The sequence below is a fragment of the Corythoichthys intestinalis genome, chromosome 14 (assembly GCF_030265065.1).
Source record: "Corythoichthys intestinalis isolate RoL2023-P3 chromosome 14, ASM3026506v1, whole genome shotgun sequence".
In the NCBI taxonomy this organism is placed as follows: Eukaryota; Metazoa; Chordata; class Actinopteri; order Syngnathiformes; family Syngnathidae; genus Corythoichthys; species Corythoichthys intestinalis.
Window position 1 is genome coordinate 19,988,435 of NC_080408.1, and position 24,885 is coordinate 20,013,319.

Genomic DNA, 24,885 nt, shown 5'->3' on the forward strand with positions numbered 1-24,885 from the left:
GAATTTCCAATAAGTGTTTATTTCACAGAGATACATGATCAGTATATTACTTTATGCTGCTCTTGTTACGGCAACCTTGTCATTAATTAATGACATGAAATTAAATAGATATCCAAATGGCTGCTGTGAAAAGGCCAAGCACTTAGTACGATGGCAGAGGAATACAACTGCACTTTGAATACTGGCAAAAATAAAGTTACACATAATTATGACACTGCAGGAAAACAAATTCAATTCACCTAAAATGTAACTCCCGTTATGTGTGAACATGAAAATGGATGCTTTTTTCCCTAAGCGTTAAAATGTAAAATAAATAACATTCATGTTTCAGCAAAACAAAAAGATAACGCCTAGGTTATAAACTGAGCATAAACAAGAATGTTTTTTTTTTTTTTTTTTTTTTTTATGGCACACTTCAAGAATTCTAATCCAACTCAAATTCTTTTGAGGTACAGTGGTACCTCTACTTACAAACTTAATTGGTTTTAGAAGTAGTTGCTTAACTTGAAAAATCTGTAAGTAGAGACCTGTTTTCCATGTAAATGCTCCAATCCGTTCCAAGCCCTCCAAAATTCAGACATAAATCTTTGATAATGCATAAAAATGCATCAAAACATCGAACGAATACATGTTACAATTAGGTTATTGCACAAACACAAAATCAGAGTTGTGCATTATATAAACAACCAAGAATGAAGTAAAGAATAAAAGTTCTATTTCATTCCTCCTGACCGCCAGAGGGCTGTGTGTAGCACCTGGATATCTACGTGTGCGCAGCACAAAGGTCGAGAAAACAATGCCAACAAAGTCATGCCACTGGGCGTGACCTGGGTGACGTCACAGGCCAATATAAGGCATACGCTCACCCAGCACTAGTTCCTTTTCTACATTTTCGCATCAGCGAAGGTCGTATTTCCGCGCTTGCCGGAAGCCTCGAAACCAACTTGGTTGGAGCTACGTGGGTTACGTCCTGCTGAGGCTGCGAGCGGCGGCTGGACTATCGCTTTCCGAAACTTATTCGGTTACATACTCTCGTTAATACACTTATGTAAAAATGTCGGAACACGACGGGCAAATGAAGCTGGGATACACACATACAGTAGAGGTGCCACTTAGCCAATTGCATGCCTGGAATGCTAGGCAACAGCCAAGTATTTTTCCCTTTCATATCCTGAAAATTTTTTCGTAACAAAAGGCAATGTTATCCTGTTGAGGCGTGTCTTAACCTGAAAATTCTGTATGTAGAGACGTTCGTAAGTAGAGGTACCACTGTATCTATAGACATTAAACATAAAGGCTTATTCAAAAGCAAAATCTTAACATTTTTAAAACCCTCCACATAAAAGCTAACTTTTATTTAAGTTAGCAAGCATAAAATAATTAAGGAGCACAACACCTACTATGTTTATCAGATACATTCAGATACACTCTTTTGAGGTATTTATAGAGGATTTAAGGATCATTTTACTCATTAAAGAGCAGCGTTACATCAAAAGAATATAACTCAACAACAACAACAACAAAAAATCAAGAAATCATCCCAAAAATTTACTCAAGTAAAATGTAGTCGGTGAAACGAATACTCAAGTAATATTGTAACTGCTTACAATGACTGCTTTTTTTTTTTTTAAACAATGGTACATTTTTTCTCATTTTTTTTTTCTCAGCACAACGTCACCTAGTATACAAACCGGTGTTATACTACACTATAACTTATTACATGAACATATTAGGCCCCCCCAAAAAAAACACAAAAATGAACGAATTTCGACGAGAAAAATCTAGAAATAAAACATCACCCGTCCTCTAGTAGAGAAAACATTTCTGTTGGAGTTATTGTGTTTAGCAAATTATCTAATTTATGCTATGTCATGTCTTAATGTTTGAGTGGCATCTTTTAATGCTCCAAGTGACAGCCTATATACGTGTCATAACTTCTTTACCATTTTTTTAAAATTAATGTAAAAAAAAAAAAAAAAAAAAAGTCAAATTAAGGCCATTGACTGAAAAATATTTTTCTTTTTTCTTTTTTTAAAACGATTTTAACTCTTTCACTGTTGAAGTCCCGTTTAAAGTGCTTGTGACACAAAAGAAGCATGTTTATTTCATATTATATACGGTATTTTATACTCCTGAATGAAATGGTCCACTTAGATGCGTGCAGAAGCGATCGATAGATTTATTCAGTTTTTTTAATCCCGCGCTACAAAAATGAGACACTTCCAGCCATGGTCTCGGATTGAAGAAAGAGGCGGATGTAACGGAATAGAGCATCTTCACTATGCAGCCATAGTATTGTATGCGAAAGGACTGCGGAATCAGCTGATTTTGCGGATAAATTTGTTTATCTTTCGTGTCATGCCAGCCCAATGTGCTGCAGGCTTTTGTTGCTACACCAGGGAGAATCGTGTGAGGCTTTTTGGATTTCCAAAAGATCCTGTTCGCCGTGAAGAATGGGCAAAACAAGTCACACAATTGGACGGACGAGGAAGTAAGCAAGCTATGTGTTTCGTGTAATGTCAAATACTGGGATCATGGCACACGTTTTAATAAGGAGGTGGCTTGCTCCTTGTCCACAGAGAAGGCGGGAGTGGTCGTTTCCCTAGGCCGACGGCTTGTCGCACACCATGTTCGCCGGCCGATGAAGGCGGGAGCGGCCGTGCTCAGGCAACCACCCGCTCTCACCTCCGGTTCTCGATTGTGTCGAGACCTCCACCCCATCGGCCCTCTTCGCGTGCCCGCCGAGAGAGCACTATCCTCGGCTTGGGCCAGAGGAGCCCCCTGCTCTCGTCTCCAGTTCTCGATTGTGTCGAGACTTCAACCACCCTCGGCCCTCTTCGCGTGCCCTCCGAGAGAGCGCTATCCTCAGCGTGGGCTCGGGCAGCGACGGGCTCCGTCGTCGGCCGGTTTGTCCACCGAGAATACGGCATTTTCGGCGTTCATTCCCCTGCTGTGTCCCCAGTGACGAGCACTCCTGCCGGGGCCGCAGCAAGGGAACGACGAGCCAAAATTTGTACACTGCCGGGGGCTGGCTGATCGTTGAATACAATCACCGCCGTGTGTGACATGAGTCGGGGTAGTTTTGTGTGATTTTTCGTATTCAAAAGGAGAGAAAGAGACTTGGAAAAGCTGCTGGTTTCGGGTTAGCATGTAGCCTAGCTCTTTGTCTCCAAGTCCCCACAGGGAAATAACAAGAGCCTGACTAGCTTCGGTCGCATAAAATACCGCTCGGGAGGTTTAAGAAATCAGCAGTTTTGACCATTATGCAGTAATTTAGCCCTGTCGAACTAAATAAAGGCATTTTTAATATGTCATATTCCATTTAGCACAAGACTGTTATTTGTCATGACCATACAATTTATTTGGCAATCTGGGAAAATACTTAGATACAAAGAATATCCTGTAAAAACATTGGAGACATAAAAATAATGATGACATTTAGCTGCTTTCTGTCGCCTTTTTCGCGTTCTAAATCTTCCTCCTACATTGGGCTGAATTCTAAATCTGCTGAAATCTCTACTCTGCTGACGTCATCACCCAGATGGCGGTGCCAGAGCGCTATAATGACAGGAGGAGCTAAACGGCAGATTGAAAGACTCCTTTCCCGTCATCTGCGCTTTGCCAAATTTTTGTATGTAGTCGAATCATCTCAAAATATGATTTTAATTCACATAATAATGCTATTTAAGATTATTTTTTATGGTGTCACATGCACTTTAAGGAGTCAAACTAACAATGATTAAGAGGGAATCAAATATCTGAGAAGAGCTGTCTACTCATGTCAGTGTTCAACTTGGGAAGGTATTGAGATAAATAAAGTCTTGAGAAAGTGTTAAAATTCTGTCAGAATCAAGACAACACTGGACTATTCACTGTGCAGAAAGCAAAATAAGAGATTGGTTTTCACAAGGCTGAAACCGTTTTCAGGATATTTAAATGTATGAGGTAAGTCAATAAATATTTGCACTTTGGTTCTAATTGCCTGTATGGATTTGCATGCCATGTCTCCTTTAAGATGGTGTCCCCTTCCTTGCTCGTGTTAAGTTTCTGCGTTATCACCTCTATGCGCTCTGCTTCATTGGAACGTAAAGATGGCTGGACCACTCTCCATTTTCACCAAAGAACAACAGTGATCTGTATTCCATTTTTTGGGGGGGTCGGAAGGTGTACCAGGAGCTGAAATCCATAGAAAACTTTCAGTACAATACAGGGGCAATATTTTACCACGTCATTGTCTCCAGAAGGACCAGCCTTTCCTGAGAGTTTTTATACATTTTAGACATGAATTATTGTTTAACCCTAACATTTCCTACTATAAAATGAAAACGGCCACATCTCTGGTTTTCCCTGGTCTACCGGTGGCAAATAAAAGCTGGGAGAAAGGTTGAAATGCACGGTTTCATGTAATGTTGACTCTATGTCGAATAGATTATTTTTTCCAGCGAATTAAAGACGCCACATGATTGAACAGGCCGGCGTAATCATAGGACTTCTGACTGCAAGCTTGTGTGTGGCCATGTGACTGTATTGTTACTGATTGGTAATTATAATGGGAGTAATATGATTATTGTTGCGACGTCTGATTGGTGAAACTTGTAGAGCCACTGTGGGCATCTCTGGCAAAAATAAAGTCAAACATAATATGTAGAATAAAGAGGAAAAATGTAACGAAAGTAGTGTAGTCCAAAGTAGCGGAGTAAGAGTAGCATTTTGTTCCAAATTTCCTCAAGTAAAAGTATGGTGTGGTAAAACTACTCTTAGAAATACATTTTAAAAAAAAAAAGAAAAAAAAAAGTTACTCAAGTAAATGTAACAGCGTAAATGTAACATATTGTTCTGCCGACAACTGACCATTAACGACGTAGGAAACCATATGCACATTAGTCATGGTTCTCCATATGAAAATGTAAATAACAAGCTCAACTAAAGATGAATTAAGGGGCTGTCATTTCGCCAACGATCAACATGTGAAGGAGGCGGTGCATGTGTAGCTTGCTGCTCAACCGATAACCGCTGCTCAACCGATTTTTTTTCCCCCTAAGGGTATCAGACAATTTTTACAACGAAGTGTATTAAAAAAGCAGGGTGACTATGTTGAAAAATGATGTAAATGTAACTTTTGTATTGTTGTATCAACTGATAAAAATGAGGTGCAGATAGTTATTGACTTACCCTTGTAAGATCATGCACTATACATAAAAGATACAGGTCTCACTATGTAAAAATATAATTTGACTCAAAAAAAATAAAAGAAATATCAGTTAGCAAATACTACAGTATGTTGTTGTTTAAATTGGCAAAAGCAGCTTACTAAATTCATTACTTTTCCTAATCTAATGTACTGTGGCCAAAGCCATTAAAATATGCTAAAAAAAATTAAAAAACTCAAATTTCTTGACATTTTACTAAAAAACGATTGGGTGAATTACGATATTGGACTACATAAGACCATCCATACGCTGTCATATATTGGACCAAATAAGACTATCCATGATCAATCATATATTGGACCATATAAAACCTAGAATCTATCTTGCCTACTTTGCAGACTCTACCACACTTCGAATACATCAAACATACCATGATTAATTTGCGAGTTCACCAGTGTTACAGGTATTTCTTTGCTCAAGTCACGATGTAAAACTTCATATGAGTCTTTTGCAATTTAAGATAGTGTCCATGTGTAAAACAATAACGCTGCTTACATGACGTGTCATGTATTTATGGTGCAATCACATTGGGCCTCTTGAGTAAAGCACTGTATTTCATGGGCACGCCATCTGCTTTAAGCTCCACCTCCACGAGTGCGAAAATGGAAATGACCTGTGCAGAAATGAACAATTCATGAATCTTTCAAAACACCAGTGAATACAATCCCGATGATCCTGACTACATTTTCACTTTTTTCTGGCTTCATCACAGTCATTAATGATTCCAAACTAAAGCAAAAAGAAGGCAATGTGCATAAAGGTAGTTTGTAATTGTTATGTCCTAAAAAAGTTAAAAAATAACAAATGTGATCAAACTTAAAACAGTACATAACGTTATGCTGGGTATGGGAAGATTATAATTACTGTAATTTTCGGACTATGAACCGCTACTTTTTTCCCCTTATTTCGAATCATGCGGCTTATTTGTTGATTTACTTAGGTTAATAGGTAACACTTTGACAGCGGCGTCATAAGACTGCCAAAAGACGCCCATAATTATGACATGGCACTATCATGGGCATTAATGAATGATTATGACAGATGTCATTAAGTGTCATCCGGTAAATTATGTCACTAACTCCATTTATATCCAGCTCGGATCTTTTATATCCATTCAAAAGTGAGATAATTCGCCGGATGACACAAAATGACATCTGTCATAAGCATTCATTAATGGCAGTGTCATAAGTATTAAGGTCTTATGACAGTCTTTGGGCGCCACCGTCAAATAAAGTGTTACCCAAATACCATATGTAGCTATTAATGAAACAGTAACTGAAAAAATAGTTAGCACAGAACATGATTTTTGATTGTTATATTAAACATCTGTAGGGCCGCAATGCATGCTAGGAGGCACGTTAGAAGACAACAGTGTTAGCAGCAGGTGGCAGCAGAGGTTGACTGTCTCCCCCAAAGGGGCAGTGTTGGCCAAATATAAGTTTTTGAAGCAATGGTGGTTCATTTGGTCTTATGATAGTCTTATGATGCCGCTGTCAAATAACGTGTTACCGGTTAATATCTTTTGGTGTAAATATCCGATAATACAGTGATGACAGCTGCGGCTTATTGTCCGGTGCAGCTTATCTGTTAACAAATGTTGTTTTCGAGTCAAATTTGGTGGGTGGCGGCTTTAAGTCAGGTGCGCCTTACAGTCTGAAAATTACGATAACAGAAAATACTTACTTGCTCAACTGGAGATTTCTGTGGGTCTTCTGGTGTCCACAGAAGAGTAAGCTCGGATTTCTTCCCTACCTTACGATGGAGGAATGAGGCCAGGCCAGTGACAGACTGATGGTTACAGAAAAAAAAATGCTTGTTTAAATAAATTAAGCTGCAGGCTTTCTTGTCATAGCTTTTAAAAAGAGTGGCCTACAAAGTGGATGAGAAGTGATAGTCGACCAGGTTAATTGATCAACAGTTAAGTGTTTACAGAAAATTCAAGCGACTGAATTAGAGGTTGAACGATATGGCTAAAGCTGATTTTGTAAGCCGATATTTGAGGCAAACGTACGTACTTTTTTGAAGAACATTGATTATGAAAGACAATTGAAACATTGTATATATCCATAAATATTTTAGAAGTCATTTTGTAACACTGGCCATTCGGTGATACAAAATCACAATAAAGAAAGCTCATCACCCAAACAGTGAACGTCAGTTATCTTATTCTATCGGCTTTTATCGTCTGACGGCCGATCTAGAAAAAAAAAAATCCATTTATCGGGCCCATATATCGGCCGAACTTTAAATGGACACAGTTTGAATTTGAAACAATTATCCAAAGAACAATGCTGGGTCTCAGTGACAAAAATAATGTTTTTTAAACTGGTTCAGAATGGACACACAAAATCTTTAAATGCTGAAATATTGGAAAAATATATCATAGATAACCTTGCAGTAGATGCGCTTCTGCACGCCATAACCCAGGACCAACACGTCAAAGGACTGATCCAACACTGCCATCACCATGGCCTCAGAGTGCAGGGGGCCACATTCCTGTTGAACAAAACCCCAAATTGTAAAAAACAAACAATAGGGAAACCATTCCTATCAATTTTGCATGGACTATTAAAACATTAAATGCACCAATTGTATTAAAATATAGCCTTAAAAGTGACTTTTGAATGAATTGAGCAGCAGGACCTAGAGTATATAACATCTTTATGTAAAAATGATGTCAGCATGTCTGTAGCATTAGATAGGAATGCTAGGTACATGTCTCCTACCAATATTTAGCCACAACTGTGTAGTCACCATCATTACAACCGTTGCTTGTTGTGAATGATTATGTCACATGACGGGTCAAATGTGGGTCTCTGCTATTATAGTTCAACCTCAAACCTTAATATTTTTACCTGATTGGCTACCGGGTCCTTGCTAAACTTACATGTGATTGGCTGTCCCCGCTGTCACTCCATCTACTGGGAAAAGCCTGAGTGGTAGCTTCATGTAACCTGCTAGCTAGATCGTTCACATTGAACTTTAGATTTATGTCACTGTTGCTCCCAAAAATATTCACACTGTCCCATAGCTGCTATGGGTCAGTTAAGCAAAGTCAATGTCTATTATGTCTAATAATATGTAACTTTGTCGCCAGTGACAAAAATAAAAGGCCTGGTAGGAATGCACTTTTATAGTACTGTCAATTACATTTTGTTTTTGTGTTTGCATGTGCGTGCGTGCATATTTATGGAGCACCAGGAATGCAAAAATAAATAAATAAATACCACATAACATTCAACATTTATTTTAATATCTATTTTCATTTATTTATTATTTAACTTTTATAACATTCAACATTTATTTTTAATATCTATTTTCATTTATTTATTTATTATTTAACTTTTATTGAATTAATTGTGCGGCGAGCATTTCTTCTTGGAATTTTGTACCCTACTTCACTTTCTCTAACAGACTGCGGCTTTGCAACGCTTTTGTGTCCCCTACCAATTTTGAGCCAATTGTGTGAAGTCAACATTAGAATTCACACCTCTAAAATATTTGTAGTATTTTAAAAGGGGGGTTGAATTTTTTATCATTCAGTACCAGCCCTCTCAGTCTAAAAGGGATCTGATGTCTTATCATCATAAATTATACTGAAATCTTAAACTTCACTTCCAGTTCACCCAGTTCAAATGGATTGGATGTCTATCGCTGTCAATGGCAGCTAATGTAATAAAATAATACCATGGGAAAGTAATTTCTTTGTTACTTACGTCTGTAATCATTTCACTTTCTCAATGTAGTCAAATACCAAAATAGACTGCTAGATGCGTGCACTTACACTAAAAATTGATAATCATTATATTTTTAAGGGCTCCATATTGAATCTTATTTTATTGAACAGCTGTACCGAAAGATGAGACTTCATTAAAAATGTTACTGACCTTAACAAAAATACCAAAAAAGAGCTCAGAGCTCAGCTCTTGGACTCTTTTGGATGCAGTTTTCTTCTCATTACAGCGTGAAGTTTGTTTTTGAACATCCTCTGTTGACAGTCTCAACTTGGGACCACACTCTGAATGAAAATATAGAAACAAAAAAATAAACCCTTTACAAATAAAATGAGGGCAAAAAGGTCCCACATATGCATCATATTTAAACCATATAAAAGTATATATACTCAGTGAAGATGCCAGCAGTCGGTGCACGATGATGTCAGCGTAGCGCCTAATGGGCGACGTGAAGTGTGTGTAAAGAGGAACATTGAGGGCGTAGTGCTTGAAAAGCTTTTCTTCTTGGAGTACACCTGTACAGAAGTATAATGCCATCTAGGAAACAAAATAATTTAGAGAAATAAATGTGTGCATAAATACAGGTTTGGTTATCATTGGTCAAAATTGCAGGGTAATGTTAATAAGAAAAAAATTGATTTCCCAAAGTCACTCAGTTACAGAAAATAATAGTTCCTTAAAATTTTATGTAAGGCTAGCATAACGACTGAGGTTGAAACCCCTTTACAGGATAAGTGAATATTTTTGGAATAAAAAAAAACCAAAAAAAACCAACAACAACAACGATCATATAAAAGTACTGTATTTTTTTGGACTATAAAGGTGCACTACTAATAAACAAGTTTATTTTCGTACATAAGGCACATCTGACTATAAGGAGCATAAGTCCATCTATACTACATTTGTTCTTTATCTTTTGACATTGTAATTATTGTTTTTGTATCATTTCTTTTTTTTTTTGTTTTATTCATGGGTTTGATTAATGTGTGTCTTGAGCGTTGAACTCGTGCAGTATAATTGCTGCAACAAAATAGGTTTGTTCTCAATAAGCACAACCAGTATTTATACATAAGGCACACGTGATTATAAATCAATTTTTGGAAAAAATCATTTTGTGTCATATTTTTCAATTTTAATGAAATCCCTTCCCTTATATATAAAATTGTTCTTTCTCACACAAAGTTTGACAACTGTGTGATTCGGTCTCCCCCGATAAAAGTCGAATTGAAGTCCGTGGAATTGTGGTATGACTTAAATTTTGACCAGGGGTGCCCAAACTTTTGTATACCACTAGAAAAGCGAATCAATCAACCTCACCTGCATGGTCCTGGAGCACATATGGGTTAGGACCTCTTTCCGGGCAATGGAATACTGATCATTACCAAGAGTGGAAAGCAGACTCTTCTACAAGTTTGGAAACACAAGTAAAAATGCTTCAATTACTTAATTTGACATCATTTGTTAATCCTGCTTAACATCTAACAATCCAACTGTTTCATATGTGTTTAAAGTATTACTACCAACATTTAATGAGCCAGCAGAAGATAGGTCAATGTCAATGCCCAGCTGGTCACACAGCTCTTGTAGCTCGTCCACCATTTTAGTCTTGGGTGGAGGGTGGCGTCTGAGCAATGCTAGGTCAGGGAAGCATTTATAAATATGGTGGGCTGTGGCAATATTAGCCAGGAGCATGAACTCTTCAACCAACCTAGAAACCCAGGAACAAAGGGAGCGGACATTAACATTAAGTTCAATTTTGAGGGAATATTGACTGTGTTGTAATGGTGGTAGTGGATTGGTTAAAATGATGCCACACAGTTCTAAGATCAAAGATTCGATCCCAGCTCCAACCTCCCTGTGGAGAGTTTGCATGCTCTCCCCGTGCAAGTTTTCTCTGGGTACTCCCGTCTTCTCCCGCATCCTTTTAACATGCACGCGAGCTTGACTGACCACACAAACTGTCCCTAGATATGGATGGGAGCATTGATTGGGTGAACGAGTTAATGTGGGATGGTTTAACTCACATTAATTGATGTTTATGTTTCATCAATAATGTAAAGCCTATAGCATAATGTCTGTGCCACTGATGTGTGTGTAGGTTTTGAATCACAACACTTATTGGTTGGAGGTTTGTGTCCATATCAAACTTCTTCTGGATCTGGATCCCTTCTGGCTCAGAACCTCGACCCCCGTCTGGCAGTTAATGACTTCTGGGTCGGATAAAGAAGATTGAAACAACTTCTATCTATTACCTCATCGAGTGCCTTTGACGGCACTCGACGTCCAATCCATCGAACAATTGCTGTCAGTCCTCCCAGTCCGAAAGGATTGTACGTCTAGCGCCATCAATAGCATTAAACCATAAGCATTCACTGCCAGTTTTTCCAGTTCCAGTGCAGCCTAGCAAGCGCATGTGGTGCATTTATAGACACTCCAGGAATTAGTTTTTTCTTGTTTTTATGCTGTTTGATTTGAAAAACTACTGGAGTTTATGCGGGAAATGCAAGTTATATGATTTGTGTACTGCACTATGTATCACTATACGATCACACTGTTGCTTTATTATTGCAGGAGTTATTTTGTTAAAGACTGAATCAAGAGGAATGTGAAATTACAAATGCCTTTATGACCAAGTGCAATTTCGCCATTCATTCTCATGCACTGTATTGCAGGCCTTTAAAGAAAACAGTAAAAAAAAGTATACTGTTTATTGTAATACATCTGAACGTCTGTAATGCTTTGAAGCATCAGTGGTGTATTGTGCCCCATATCACGTGTCGCCGTAATGTGTCATAGAAGGACAAATACTAACTTGTTGCTATCTCTGTACTGGTAAATGTAGCATCCTTGAGGCATCATGGTCTCTTTGTTCAAAGTGAAAGAGAGTTTCAGCTGGAACAAAGACAAAAAATGTGTGAATATTGTCCCATGCTACATATCTACCAAGTTTCAAGACAATCGGTTCACAAATGACAGATAAGTAAGACTTCAATGTTTGTGTCCACAAAAAGAAGAACAGCCTGTAAAAATATTTTGTGGACTACATAGCAAAATTAACCTGGTCCAGTCGGAGTGCTCCTCCAGATAAACGCTGAGCTCTGAGGGACTTGGCAATTGAATGCAGGTTCAGCACAGCTTGGTGGATCGTGTCAATGGATTGCTCAGGGTCCACAGGTGGCAACTCTTCAGCAGCAAACTTCTTGTCAGGTGACTCAATCATACTCTGAGCATGATCATAACTCAACTTGACACATGAACGAATCACGGAGCGGCCAAACCACTCACTCAGGATCTGTCCGAAAGATGAGGGAAAAATATCGTGACTAGGGCAAGTGAACAATTTTTTTTTTCTTCCATGAATTATTGACCATATACGTCCCCTTGCGTATCATGTGAACACACCTTTCCTTCTGGTGTGATTTTCCATATGACAGAGAAGGTGAGCCTGTCATTGAGTGGGTTCAAACTACATAGTTCCTCACAGAGAAGCCTTGGCAACATAGGGATGACCTAGATAGTAACAAAGCACAAAGTCATGTTGAAAACCAACAGTTGAGGTGTAAATAAGTTGTCCATTGAGCCATTATCATTTTCAGCTACCCAACTATGGCACTTTTTCAGACCATTTAAATCAATTAATAGTTTTGAATACTCACTTTCTGTACAAGGTACACACTTGTGGCCCGCTGGCTGGCAATCTTATCCAAAGCATTGCCCTGCTCCACAAAATAACTGACATCTGCAATGTGGACTCCTACTTCATAGTTGCCTGAAATACAAAGATATACCAACGATACAAATCAGCAAAGAAACTTCCATAACACTTAAATGGTGTCAAGGGCAAAGCAATAAAGTTGAAGTGCAAATTACCATCTGGAAGGTATTTACAGGACAAGGCATCATCCAGATCTCTGGCGGTAGATGGGTCAATTGTGAAGATGCATTCCTTCCTAAACATGAAAGCACACATAACCTTAATAGAGAGACCGTATTATTGGCCAGGCCAATTATCTGCGCCAATGTTTGGAAATTTGACGTACAGTGGGGCAAATAAGTATTTAGTCAACCACTAATTGTGCAAGTTCTCCCACTTGAAAATATTAGAGAGGCCTGTAACTGTCATCATGGTTAAACCTCAACCATGAGAGACAGAATGTGGGAAAAAAACCCAGAAAATCACAGTTTGATTTTTAAATAATTGATTTGCAAATCATGGTGGAAAATAAGTATTTGGTCAATACCAAACGTTCTTCTCAATACTTTGTTATGTACCCTTTGTTGGCAATAACGGAGGCCAAACGTTTTCTGTAACTCTTCACAAGCTTTTCACACACTTTTGCTGAAATTTTGGCCCATTCATCCATGCAGATCTCCTTTAAAGCAGTGATGTTTTGGGGCTGTCGTTGGGCAACACGGACTTGCACAATTAGTGGTTGACTAAATACTTATTTGCCCCACTGTATATCGGTATCGTCCTTTTTAAATCTGATATTAAAAAAAAAAATTAAACTGGGTTATTTCAGCTCAGATGCAGCCGCGCCTCTCTCTCCTGCCTGCTGTACAAGTATTCACCCCATCCTGATGGTAAATGCAGTTACACCTGTATTGCACCATTCCATCTTTTTAAGGCCCTCAAGGTGCTTCACACAATATGCCCATCTACCTCCTGGTGACGCAGCACCAGGAGTAACATGGGGTTTAGTATCTTACTCAAGGATACTAAGACGAGCTCATCAGGGCAGAGAATCGAACCCACAATCTCTGGGTTGGTGAACGACTACTCTACCACTGAAGGCAAGCAATAGCAGGGCACGTTCGACAGTAGCGGTCACTAACATGTCATCTGCTTAAATCAGTACCCCTCTTAACGACCATGACCATGGGCCCGTTTTAAAACTGCCTCTCCAGGAAGTGATGGGAGGAAAATATATTGACTGTACTTCCAACTGCAATACAAATACCCAGCTGTTATTTGTGTTAACACAAACTATTCAGTCTGTATTTGTATCAAAATACTTTACTTTGTATTCCCAAATACGCCAAAATATATTTGTCCTTAGGGTGTTTTTTTTCTGTGTTTAACACACATATTTAATATTTACATTTCAGATAAATGATTTTAATAATATGTAAACAACTAACAAAAAAAGAGGAGTTAAAAATGCTGATCCGTTATCAAGTTTTCAAAAAATTCATTTTGACCCTTGTGATCTTTGACCTCATTACCCCAAAATTCCATCACCTCTTCAGTTTCATATTAAGAACATATCCTAACATATAATAAGTTTTATGATAATCCCTTTATTAGTTCTTGAATTATCTTGAACATTAACAGACATACAGAACCAAATATACTAGTATAACATTCGCCTTCTGTAGGTTTCATACACTGGCAGAGGCAATAAAGTCATAATTTCAACAATCAATACTATAAGTAATACAATCTAATAATACTAGAAGAGTGAGTCATCATCAAATGATGTCCTCTGAATTTATTTAATGCCTTTCAGGACAGTTGCCGTTTTATGGACTATAAGCCACTACTTTTTTCTCTACATTGTCAGCTGTGCAGCGAAGCCACTTATTTATGTTGGGGTTTTTTTGCATTTGGGTGAGACAAACAAACGTCATATTTTCTCGTTAAAAATCATTTTTAAAAATGATGCTTTCATTTCATTTTGTTCCACGGCTTGGCGCATCATGAGGATGGTGCCACTTAGCGTGTGATCAAAAACTGTCTTAAGACTAGGGAGAGTATTCCATTTCACAAAACTTGAGTTCTTTTTTTTTTGCGGTTAATGAGGACCAGAACCCGCCGCGATAAGTGAAACCGTGAAGGAGAGTCCCCCACCAGCAACCAATGTATTTATTCAGATTTAGCATTGGAAATAGATACATATAAGATGTTTTTCATTTTTCCCCCCCAAAAATATAATTTAAAAAAAAACAAAAAACTTTCAAGCAGTTCAAATGTAAAAATTATAAGTTTTAAAGATGGTACAGTCCCACCGATTTATTTATAAACAAGAATTAAGTAGAAAAATACTTGGCTTTATTACACTTCATTATGTGAGTCCACTCAAATCCGCTCAAGCTGCTCACTTACACACAATGACATGCCACAGCAATTGTTTAACATGTTAAACGATGATTGATGTATGCAGCGCTTTGAAGTTCGCATCTCTGGTAAGATCAAACCCATACGCCTGTCAATCATCGTTAACTTTAATAAGCAACTCCAGCGCACTGCCTGACAAACAAAGAGCAGGGAGAAGGAGGAAGGAAGCGAGGGCGAGTGAGACTGCGATCTAGCCTGGTACACTCAGACTCACGGACGTTCCAGCTATAGAGTCTGGAGACCAATAAGCGAATCAAATTTCCAGGGTGGAGAAAATCACAGCAAACAGACAGCAGAGTGGACCAATCAGCGACAAGCAGACGTGACGTTGGTAAAGCGACAACTCTCGCGTGGCGCGAGCGGAGAACGAATAGCGCGAGACAGACTGTGTCAATGACTTGTGTCATGTGTTTTTGGTCATTTTAAACTGATTTTACCGTGGATTGGAACACATTCTCGGCTCTCATGTTCGCCATCTGTGTTGTTGTGGAAACGACTTCCAACGCGGAAGAATGAAGTTGCTCGTTAAGAACACGTCACGCAAATAAACAAATCTGATTGGACGGATGATCTCGTACTGGCTTGAGAGGCCGTCAAGGGGGTGGGTCACAGACTATTCTCACAGTGTTTGAAAAATAAAGGTAGAATAGTCTGGCCGTGCCAGGCAATATACAATCGGCTCCGGACAGCTCCTCTGTATTTTTTATTTTTTCTAATAAAAAAAAAAAAAATCCACTATGGACTGAGGGAGCGAAGTTTGAAGCGCGAAGTAGCGAGGGATTACGGTATATTCTATTTTAAAAACGCACTCAAAGCTCTGTACGCTCTGTTTGTGGGAAAACCTTTTTTAACAATATTACAATTTCAGGTACATTCAAACTTGTTGCTGAGAAAAGACCCTTGCTACCACTACATAAGAACAATTTAACACTAAACATGGATTAGACATATTGTGATGTTGTAAATATTTTACCACCTGGAAATATATTCATACAGCATTCAAACTTAGGCTACACTTGTGTCATTAGAATGGAACTTCAATAAGCATAAATGTTAAGTCCCACCTTAAGTCTTTTCGCTTGGCCATCTCCTCAGGTGGAATATTCCACGGCACATTCTTGGGCAAACAATCTATCACTTCACTTGAGAACTCTGAAAAATCTACATCATACTCTATCAGAAGGCCCTCTGTTTCTGGCTCGATTTCCCCAGCTTGGCCCAATGTCTTCGCCAGTCGACTGATGGAACACAGGGTAAGAGAGGGTTTTTAATATGACAATGGCCAGTTTAGACTGCAATATTCACCCTTCTGCAAAGTTGCTGTCAGCCGGACAGTTGGTGATGCGACAGATGAATAATGTGTTGGCGTAGTCACTCGGGCGGGAACTAAAGTCTTCAGGACAATCAGTCAGGGGAACATTAATTCTTGGCACACGGTGATCCACAGGGGAGAACATGGCAAAAGGCTTGTCTGGTAGAAATTTCAGGGAGCCTGTCACAGCCCTTGAGTGCCTCTTTTCAACAATGTACACCACCTGGTAAAGTAGATTGATGATGAGTAAGTTGCCATAAGTAATTCGGTCTAAGAAAAGTCAAGGTAATTAAGATTTTGTATTGTAATTGTACTAGGGCTGCAGCTATCGATTATTTTAGTAGTCGATTAATCGATTGACTAGTTAGTTCGGATAATCTGATAAGGAACATTAAAAATTAAAATACCTGAGCTGAGCCTCAAACGGTATTTAAAAAAAAAAAAAATGAGGCTCTACGAACAACAAAAGAACATTTGGCTAACTTATATAGCAAAAGTCAGCTGGCTTAAATGCTATAAAATGCTAACTTTTTTTTATTTTTTTTTTTATAATGCTCTTGACAAATGGTTCAGGCACATATTCCCACAAAAATAGGTTAAATATACCTATAAACTAAATTACAAATGCATTAAAAAAACATTAGCTCAAACAAAAACTTAGCTTACGTTGGTCTTAACAGGGAGCAGTTGCATTCAGCCATGTGAAATGAGGCAGACCAGAGGGCAGTGTATTCACCCTAATCAATAAAACTAAATGCACTTTCAAAACAAACCATCACAATGCCCCTTTAATTAAACGAGTACTTGAAGAAATAAAATTTAATTTGGATATTTTTTTCTAATCGAATACTCGAGTTAATAGATTAATCGTTGCAGCACTAAATTGTACGGTATTTTTCGGACTATAAGGCAGACCTAAAATATTTTATTATTCTCAAAACTTGGCTGTGCGCCTTATATTCCATTGTGCCCTGTTGTCCTTAATGATCGTGGATCTATTTTGTTGTTTGCAGACAGGTGCCACGGGGTGTGACAGTGACACACAGCCCTGTGGAGTGATACATAGCCTCGCGGAGTGATACATAATGTTATATCTACTTCAAGTTCAACTTACCGGTAATATTAAGTTGATGTGCTTGTGTAGGGAAACCAAAATGGCATAAGAGAAATGCCTATCCATCAGATTTTAAACCCATGGCTGAGAAGTTTACTTCAGACACTGGATGTTTTTTTTTTTTTAACAAATACTCTACTGATTTACGACTCCATGCACGCCCATCTGACCTATACTGTCAAAACCCAAGCAAAACAGACTAATTCGGAGCTTGCCATCTTTAACAAAAGAACTCCAACCACTGGATTTTGATGGCATTAGGTCGTTCAAAGTAAATTGCGAGTTAACGTGCCATTGGTGGGCACACATTGACAAAGACAGTGAGGCAACAACGGGCGAGTTACACCATTATATGCCAATGGATCGCGGATTTGTGGGCTTAGGTTATCAGTCGCAAGAGTCATATGAGCTTTCATAAAGGCTGGAATTTTTGTTAAACAGCTAAATAGCAGCAAGACTAAAACACGAATGAATTGAAAATGTGAGTATAATAGGGGTGTGACAAAATATCGAAATGGTGATATATCGTGATACTTTATATCACAAAAGGTTATCGATATGCTGCTGCCAAGAATCGAGATATCGTTTTAAAAAGGTGTCCATGTCTTAAAAAAAAAAAAAAAAAAGGAAACAACAAGTTGCTACCAAAATCTTCCACCTTAATAGTGTCTCAATTAACTCTTAAGGCTTCACTGACGGTGCATAATGCCGAATCCATTTAGACTGGGAACGTTCGTTCATTCGAAACCAGAGCATTCACAGTCATTCTGTCCAATTTTCAGGGCATTCCGTAATTATCGGACTATAAACCGCTACTTTTTTCCCTCGTTTTAAATCCTGCGGCTTATTGTCCAGTGCGGCTTATTTATTGATTTATTTTGGTTAATAGGTAACACTTTATTTGACAGCAGCGTCATAAAACTGCCATAAGACCGTCATAATTATAACATGATTATGACCCTATCATGGGTACTGATGAATAAATGAATGTCATTAAGTATCATCCAGAAAATTTTGCCACCAACACTCTATTTGTGTCCAGCTCGGATCTTTTACATCAATTCAAAAGTGAGATGATTTGCTGGATGACACAAAATGACATCTGTCATAAGCATTCAATCATGCTCATGGAAGTATCATGTCATAATTATGATGGTCTTATGACAGTTTTATGGCGCCACTGTCAAATAAATTGTTACCAAATACCAATTAATGAAGCAACTGGAAGAGTAACTGAAGAAATAATTAGCATAGAACATGAATTTAAAGTGTTATTTACATCTGTAGCGCTGCAATGCATGCTAGGAGGCATGTTGGACGACAACAGTGTCGACAGCAGGTGGCAGCAGAGGTTGACTGTCTCCTCCAAGGGACCAGTGATAGCCAAATGAAGCTTTTTGAGGCAATGAATGGTGGTTCATTTGGTCACATGACAGTCTTATGTTGCTGCTGTCAAATAAAGTGTTACCGGTTAATATCTTTTGGTGTAAATATCCCATAATACAGTGAGGACAGCTGCGGCTTATTGTCCAGTGTGGCTTATCAATGAACAAATGCTGTTTTCATGTCAAATTTGGTGGGTGGCGGCTTATAGTCAGGTGCGCCTTATAGTCCAGAAATTACAGTACAGGTCACTTGCTGTTCATTTAAGGGCATTTATGGTTCATTTTCTGTTGAGTTTGAGTCACAGCCTATTCATTTGGGTGATTCCCAGGTCATTTTCTGTTCTGTAACTCAAAATAAACAGGAAGAGACCCATAAAATCCCCCGAAATCAACAGGAAGTAACTGAAAATGAACAGGTAAATGACCTTAAATGGCCCAAAATTACCTCATTGCCTGGCATTGGCTGCCACTAAAGGCCATAGACGTTCAATCCGTTTGAAGTGGGAGGGTGGCAGCGAATGAACATTCGTTCATTCCACCCTCCCAGTTCAAACGGATTGGACGTCTACTAATGATAAACTCATTCCAATTCACAGCACAAGCTTGTTTTTCTGTTTATTAGTTGTTTGTAGAATAACCTAGAATGATTTCCTGACCAATGTATCGATAATTTTTCTATCGTCAGATCATCGTTATCGTATCGCATATCATATTGTATCGTGATTTACAAAGAGGTTCCCACTCCTAGAGTGTAATATTCTGTATTTCATGTGTTGTAGTAATACAATGTTGAGAGTTATTCTGAAGAGTTTAATAAAGTTCGAATAATCTGACTGTTTTGTTTTGCTTAAAGAGCTTTATCATTCAGTGCACTTTATACGATGATGACTGGTGCACCTTATAATATGGCGTGCCTTATAGTTGAAAAAAATACAGTAAGTTGAAAGCTCACTTTAGCAGTCATTTGAAGTACTTCGTCGTTGGATGGTGGGGTGAGGGTATTATTTTTCAGATGATCTGTGAACATTAAGAAAAAAAATTAAGATTCAATCAAAAAAAATTCAACCAATTACAAGAAAGTCCGCGTGCGAAAGTTCAACATGTCTGTGCGGGGAAGGGGATAGGTTATGAGTGGAGGGAAGGAACAGGGGACCTTGAAGATGGAGGTGGGAGCTAAGTGCTTGTGACGGAAAAAAATTTGTGTGACTTAGAAACCCCTGAAATTCACAACCGTTTTTACCTTTGGTTTTGGAAAAAGGGCCAAAAAACAAAACCACATGGAAATGTTCTCTGTGTTTTTTGGGTCCCCTTTGTCAACAATGTCTTTATTAAGGTTCTATAGGGTAGAAAAAGTAGAATAGGTGGGCTTTTAAAATTAAATTGACCATTTTTAACCAACTTGCATTTATGTGACGATCTTAAAACTACAGAAACAATGCAAAAAAATGTAAGCATGAGAAGGGGCCACATTAACGGTAGTTCAATAATTGAGGATTTTTTTAAAGCATAAAATACAAAAAATGCTTTAGAACGATGGACTTTAAGGATTGTAATACACATAACAGTGTATTATACTCGATATTACAGAAAGTGTTCAAGTGCAGAGGTTTGCATGCAAACCCACCGTGGTCACTGTGCTGTTCTTCCACAGAAATAAGAGGTGCTTGCACCAACTTCTTCTGGGCTGGGTGGACCCGGTTTCCCTTCCGAGTCTCTGACTCACTGGCTCCCTCACAATCAGTGTCAGGCTTCACTACCTACATGATAAACATTTAGATTAATTTGTCAATGAAACAGTAATGATATTAAATCAGGTGAGAATAACAAATCAGTATTTTTAATGTGAGTGTCGAAACTATTACATGGACTGTTTGATAAAGAAGTAGAGCCCACCTTCCATTGTTCCCTTGGTAAGATTTGCACCACAACTATGTCTCCATTTAACGCCCTGTTCCGAGCAATTATTCCATTCAAAAATATATCTCGTGTGTCGTCCTGTAAACAAAAAGTGTTTGTGCAGGAATTTAATTATTTTTAAGATGGCATAATAAGCGCAAACACAGCCAAGACTGACTTACAGGTGATGGGATGAAAGCGTCATGGTACTTCTTGGGGTTGATTCTCAATTGACCCTAAGAAAAACAGTATTCACACAATCTTGCAATAAGGATCTTTATATTTACCCTACTCCTTTTGCAGCATTACCATAATAATACTAGGAAACTAGAGTTTTTGTTTCTTAAAGTCTGAAAGGTGATTAAATTGTTGGGTTATTGTTGAGTGTACAATCCAAAATTGGTCTCTGTTATATAAATTCTTTAGTTATATTGTACATTAACTGTGAGCCAGTGTTGATTTCACCAACAATGACTATAACGACAATATTTCGTCCATAGTTTTTTTCATGACGATGATTAGACGATAACGAGCTAGAACATAACAAGACGAATGCCAGTTTTTGTCTTACGAGACGAGAACGAGACGAAAATGTGGCATAGTTTCCGTCACACGTTCACAATGCGTGACCTTGTTTTTCGCGTCCTTAGCCTGCATCGTAGCAGTGTCGATCATCATACACTAAATGTAACTCGTAGCATTAGCATAGCATTCGCGTCAGCATCAGTCTAGCACTGACGGTGAAGGTTCTCAAACTCTTGGACGTCCCCCCCCCCCACACACACACACACAGTATGTGGCGTCCAATTGAAAATAATGTTCTTTTGCTACTGAGTGTGTATTATGACCAGGAAGTTGACATTGTCCTTGTAGACGCTACAATATGCGCTCGTCTGTCAATGTTTATTCGAAATTGCTGGACACCTTTGTTTAATTAAATAATTTATTTTGGACTAAAACTTTTGAATTTTACAGCCAAAACAAAATTGAAAACTAGACAAAGACGTATACATTTTGAAATGACTAAAATATGACCAAGACTAACAAGTATTTTTGTCCAAAAGGCTAAGACAAAAATTAAAAGTGCTGCCAAAAACAACACTGCTGCGAGCAGGACTGCACTGCATGCTGGGAAGCTACAAATAAATTGCTCCTTGTGGGATGAATAAAAATGCCTGATTATGAATCAGAATTAATATTCTTGCTCGTGTTAATTTTGCTTTTAGAAAAAAAATGCAATTTCTTTATAGGTTAAAACTTGGCTGGAATCTTGCGGAATATGAATGGCAGCGTTGGGAGGAATCACAAACTGGAAAAGAGTAGCTTTGTTAGACATTACAAGTGTTCTTTGCAAGAAGATTTTTTGTTTGTTTGTTGTTACAAAGGAAAAAAAAACAGTTTTAAATCAACAGTTTTGATCACAAAATTTTTTCAAATGTTTTTTTTTTTTCTCCAAAAAGCATTAGTCTTCTTCAGAGAAATTGGATACATTTGGTTAATTCATTCATGCTTCATATTTGTGTTAAAACATGTTCAAGTTATTTGTTACATGAAGTTCAATGTAAAAAAATAATGTTGTTCAAAATATTTTTTAGAAATTAAAATAAAGTACAATAGTTGCACTTTAATTTGAGAAAGGAATTGAATACTTAAAAGTAAGTTCTAACAAAAATTATTGTAATTCATTTAACAAAAGTAACTTGTTTTGAGTTAGGTTTGTCTTTTGTAGTTTTTGTTTAGAAAGTAGTGGTGGTGAGGTCTGAGAAATCGGTACCTTAATCTACAATATACTTTTAGCAGGATCCCAGCACAAAACTTTTGCTACAATTTCAGACGGACAGTACCTTTACAGAAAAAAAAAAAAAAAAAAAAAAAAACCTACCTGAAAAAGTTCCCCTCTTTTAAGGCCACGAGAAACGTCTTCAGCTGTCATGTAGGGTTCAAACACTTGCTTTCTTGACCCTCGAACTCCTTTGCTCTTATTCTTCTCTGCAGGAGATGCTTAAACCAATCAAAATTAAAATAATTAAAATATCCATCAGGACAGTTAGAATATCAGAATTTACGACTAATATACCTGTGAGCCGTAGAGACTTGTTTAAATCATGAGGGGACTTGCAATTTTGACCATCACCTGAAAACGCTGGTACTACATCTTTTGGCTTTCCCTCCTGCAACTGCTTGGGCATATTTATTTTTTTTGTCTTCTTTGGGTCCTCTTGTTCTGGCTTGTTTAAATTGGTTTTGATACGGACATTTTCAACAAACTGGCTGCTATCCCTAGAGGAGTTTTCCTTGCTTGAGTCTTTATTCTTTCTCCGTTGACGCTGGTGCTTCTTGGAGTCACTTTGGCCTAAAGAATTCAGCTCCTCTCCGGACTCAATATCCCCATCTTGGCTAGTAGCAGTATCCCTCCTTTGTGCATTCCTATGCTTTTCAGAAACACCAGGCTTCCTATCACTGTCATGCTGTGCATTTTGAATGCTTAATTTCACCATATACAATGACAGGGAACTCTCGTCTCCTTTGTCTTTTAATGAAGAATGGGAAAAGTCATCAGACAGATGATATGACATTAGGTCCCTTTTTCCTTGGTGTGTGCTCGGCTTGTCGGTCTGAGCTTTTAGCAGCGTGTTAGGACCATTCTCTTCCTTTATAAGGGACGAGTCCTTGGCGTATTGCTCCAGATATTTGGTGAATGTGCTGCTGCGGTGCTGGCTCAGAAGCCTAGCATAGGCATCTTTGCGACTAGGTGCTTTTGAGCCACTCTGACTGCTTTTTGCCTCTTGTTTTGGGATAGCCCTCTTAGGTTGCCGAGAAGAATCCATATGCAGCAAAATAAATCTGGGGATGTAAAAGAGATGCAACACAGAATAGGCATGTGTTTAAATTCTAAACACTGACTGATATACTGAGATTAGATCAATTAATACCAATGAAAATATGTTTAACTATACCAATTTCTGGACATCATAATACAGTACAAATAAAATAGTGTGCCCATGGCCTTATTTGTTTAATCTGAGTTTCAAACATTCATAATTTTCCTGATCTTTTCCTGGCTGGTACAATGCACGAGACCAGAACTTAGAGGGATCAAGAAAAGACCAAGAATTTAGGCACACGAGACGAGCGAATACAAATCGTAAATGGAATGCACTTTTATAGCGCGTTATCTACGCCATCACGGTGCTCAAAAAGCATTCACACATTCACACACATTCATGTACTTTAGAAGATGGCAGCTGTCAAGCAAAGCAGTGCTCCAGACTACAGTCAATTGTTTCTTTGTCATTACACAAGTGCAACGAAATCTCCATCTAGATTCATCCCGACTAGAGACACTTACATCACATCACATCGTTATGGAAAGTGCTCTAGTAAGTGTGAAAAGGAAAAAAAAAAAAACAGTATTTTGGGGTTAAAAAAAAAATACTGATAAATAAATACTGATAAATACTTTGACAGCTCATTCCTGCATTATCACCAACAACTGTTTTTCAGTATGGAAAAGAAGCTTATCAGCAACCAAAAATATTCTAGAATGATAATGATTTTTTTAATAAACAAATGATTAAATCTGCTTAATTACTGGTCGCATAGGGCCAAGTAGTTGAAACATTTACTTGGACGGTCTAGAATCGTTTAACACCAATTCTGTTCTCCTCCTGTTTGAGTAAGTAAACATCACGTACACACTGCACTTTACCTTAGATAAACACAGTTTGGTTCCTCTACGTCATACAAATTTGGATTTAGATGCAAGTGAATAAAACGTGACTATTATTCAGAGCGAAGATTCCCAGCTAACTTTTAGCTGCTAAGGTCGAGACGTGACTAGCGTTATTCTGAGAGGCATCAGATTTATAGAAGGTGAAGATTTATTTGACTTCTGCATTATGCCAATGTTATTGTGGAATGTGTCCAAGGTAACATTTAAACATATATACGATAAATAATCATTTAAAATGGGTTACTTACTAGTTATGCATGCAAAATCTTAGCTTGATATACTCAACCACTTCCGGGCTCGTCACGAAGAGTTGCGTTCAAGTACCATTCTTCTATGGGAAATTCTGAGCCTCTTTGTCTTGATTAAAAAAAAAAAATTTTTTT

General features: G+C 38.1%; 1 protein-coding gene across 2 annotated transcripts; it reads right to left on the reverse strand.

The window, feature by feature from the left end:
• On the reverse strand, positions 1–24,885 carry dis3l2 (DIS3 like 3'-5' exoribonuclease 2). Of its 2 annotated transcripts, XM_057858053.1 has the most exons (22): positions 24,751–24,885; positions 22,847–23,613; positions 22,652–22,770; positions 20,952–21,005; positions 20,767–20,868; positions 20,498–20,630; positions 19,826–19,890; positions 16,368–16,597; positions 16,127–16,300; positions 12,815–12,894; positions 12,601–12,713; positions 12,347–12,454; positions 12,003–12,236; positions 11,757–11,836; positions 10,469–10,652; positions 10,262–10,348; positions 9,334–9,481; positions 9,098–9,228; positions 7,602–7,706; positions 6,894–6,998; positions 5,706–5,823; positions 1–4,176 (listed from the first exon to the last, which is right to left on the reverse strand). In XM_057858053.1, exons 2-21 carry the CDS (start codon positions 23,595–23,597, stop codon positions 5,722–5,724), a joined length of 3,105 nt encoding a protein of 1,034 aa, XP_057714036.1. In that variant the 5' UTR covers positions 23,598–23,613; positions 24,751–24,885; the 3' UTR covers positions 1–4,176; positions 5,706–5,721. The 2 variants fall into 2 exon arrangements, with proteins under 2 accessions (XP_057714036.1, XP_057714035.1); XM_057858052.1 differs by having other exon boundaries at positions 1–5,823.

What these genes read in the sequence shown, in the direction of transcription:
- dis3l2 (XM_057858053.1), bottom strand. Translation starts at nt 23,597, where the DNA reads ATGGATTCTTCTCGGCAACCTAAGAGGGCTATCCCAAAACAAGAGGCA. An exon ending in AGAACAGCACAGTGACCACG is followed by an intron (nt 19,891 to 20,497) that starts GTGGGTTTGCAT and finishes TAATGTTCACAG; the next exon opens with ATCATCTGAAAAATAATACC. An exon ending in GTGTGTACCTTGTACAGAAA is followed by an intron (nt 12,455 to 12,600) that starts GTGAGTATTCAA and finishes GTTACTATCTAG; the next exon opens with GTCATCCCTATGTTGCCAAG.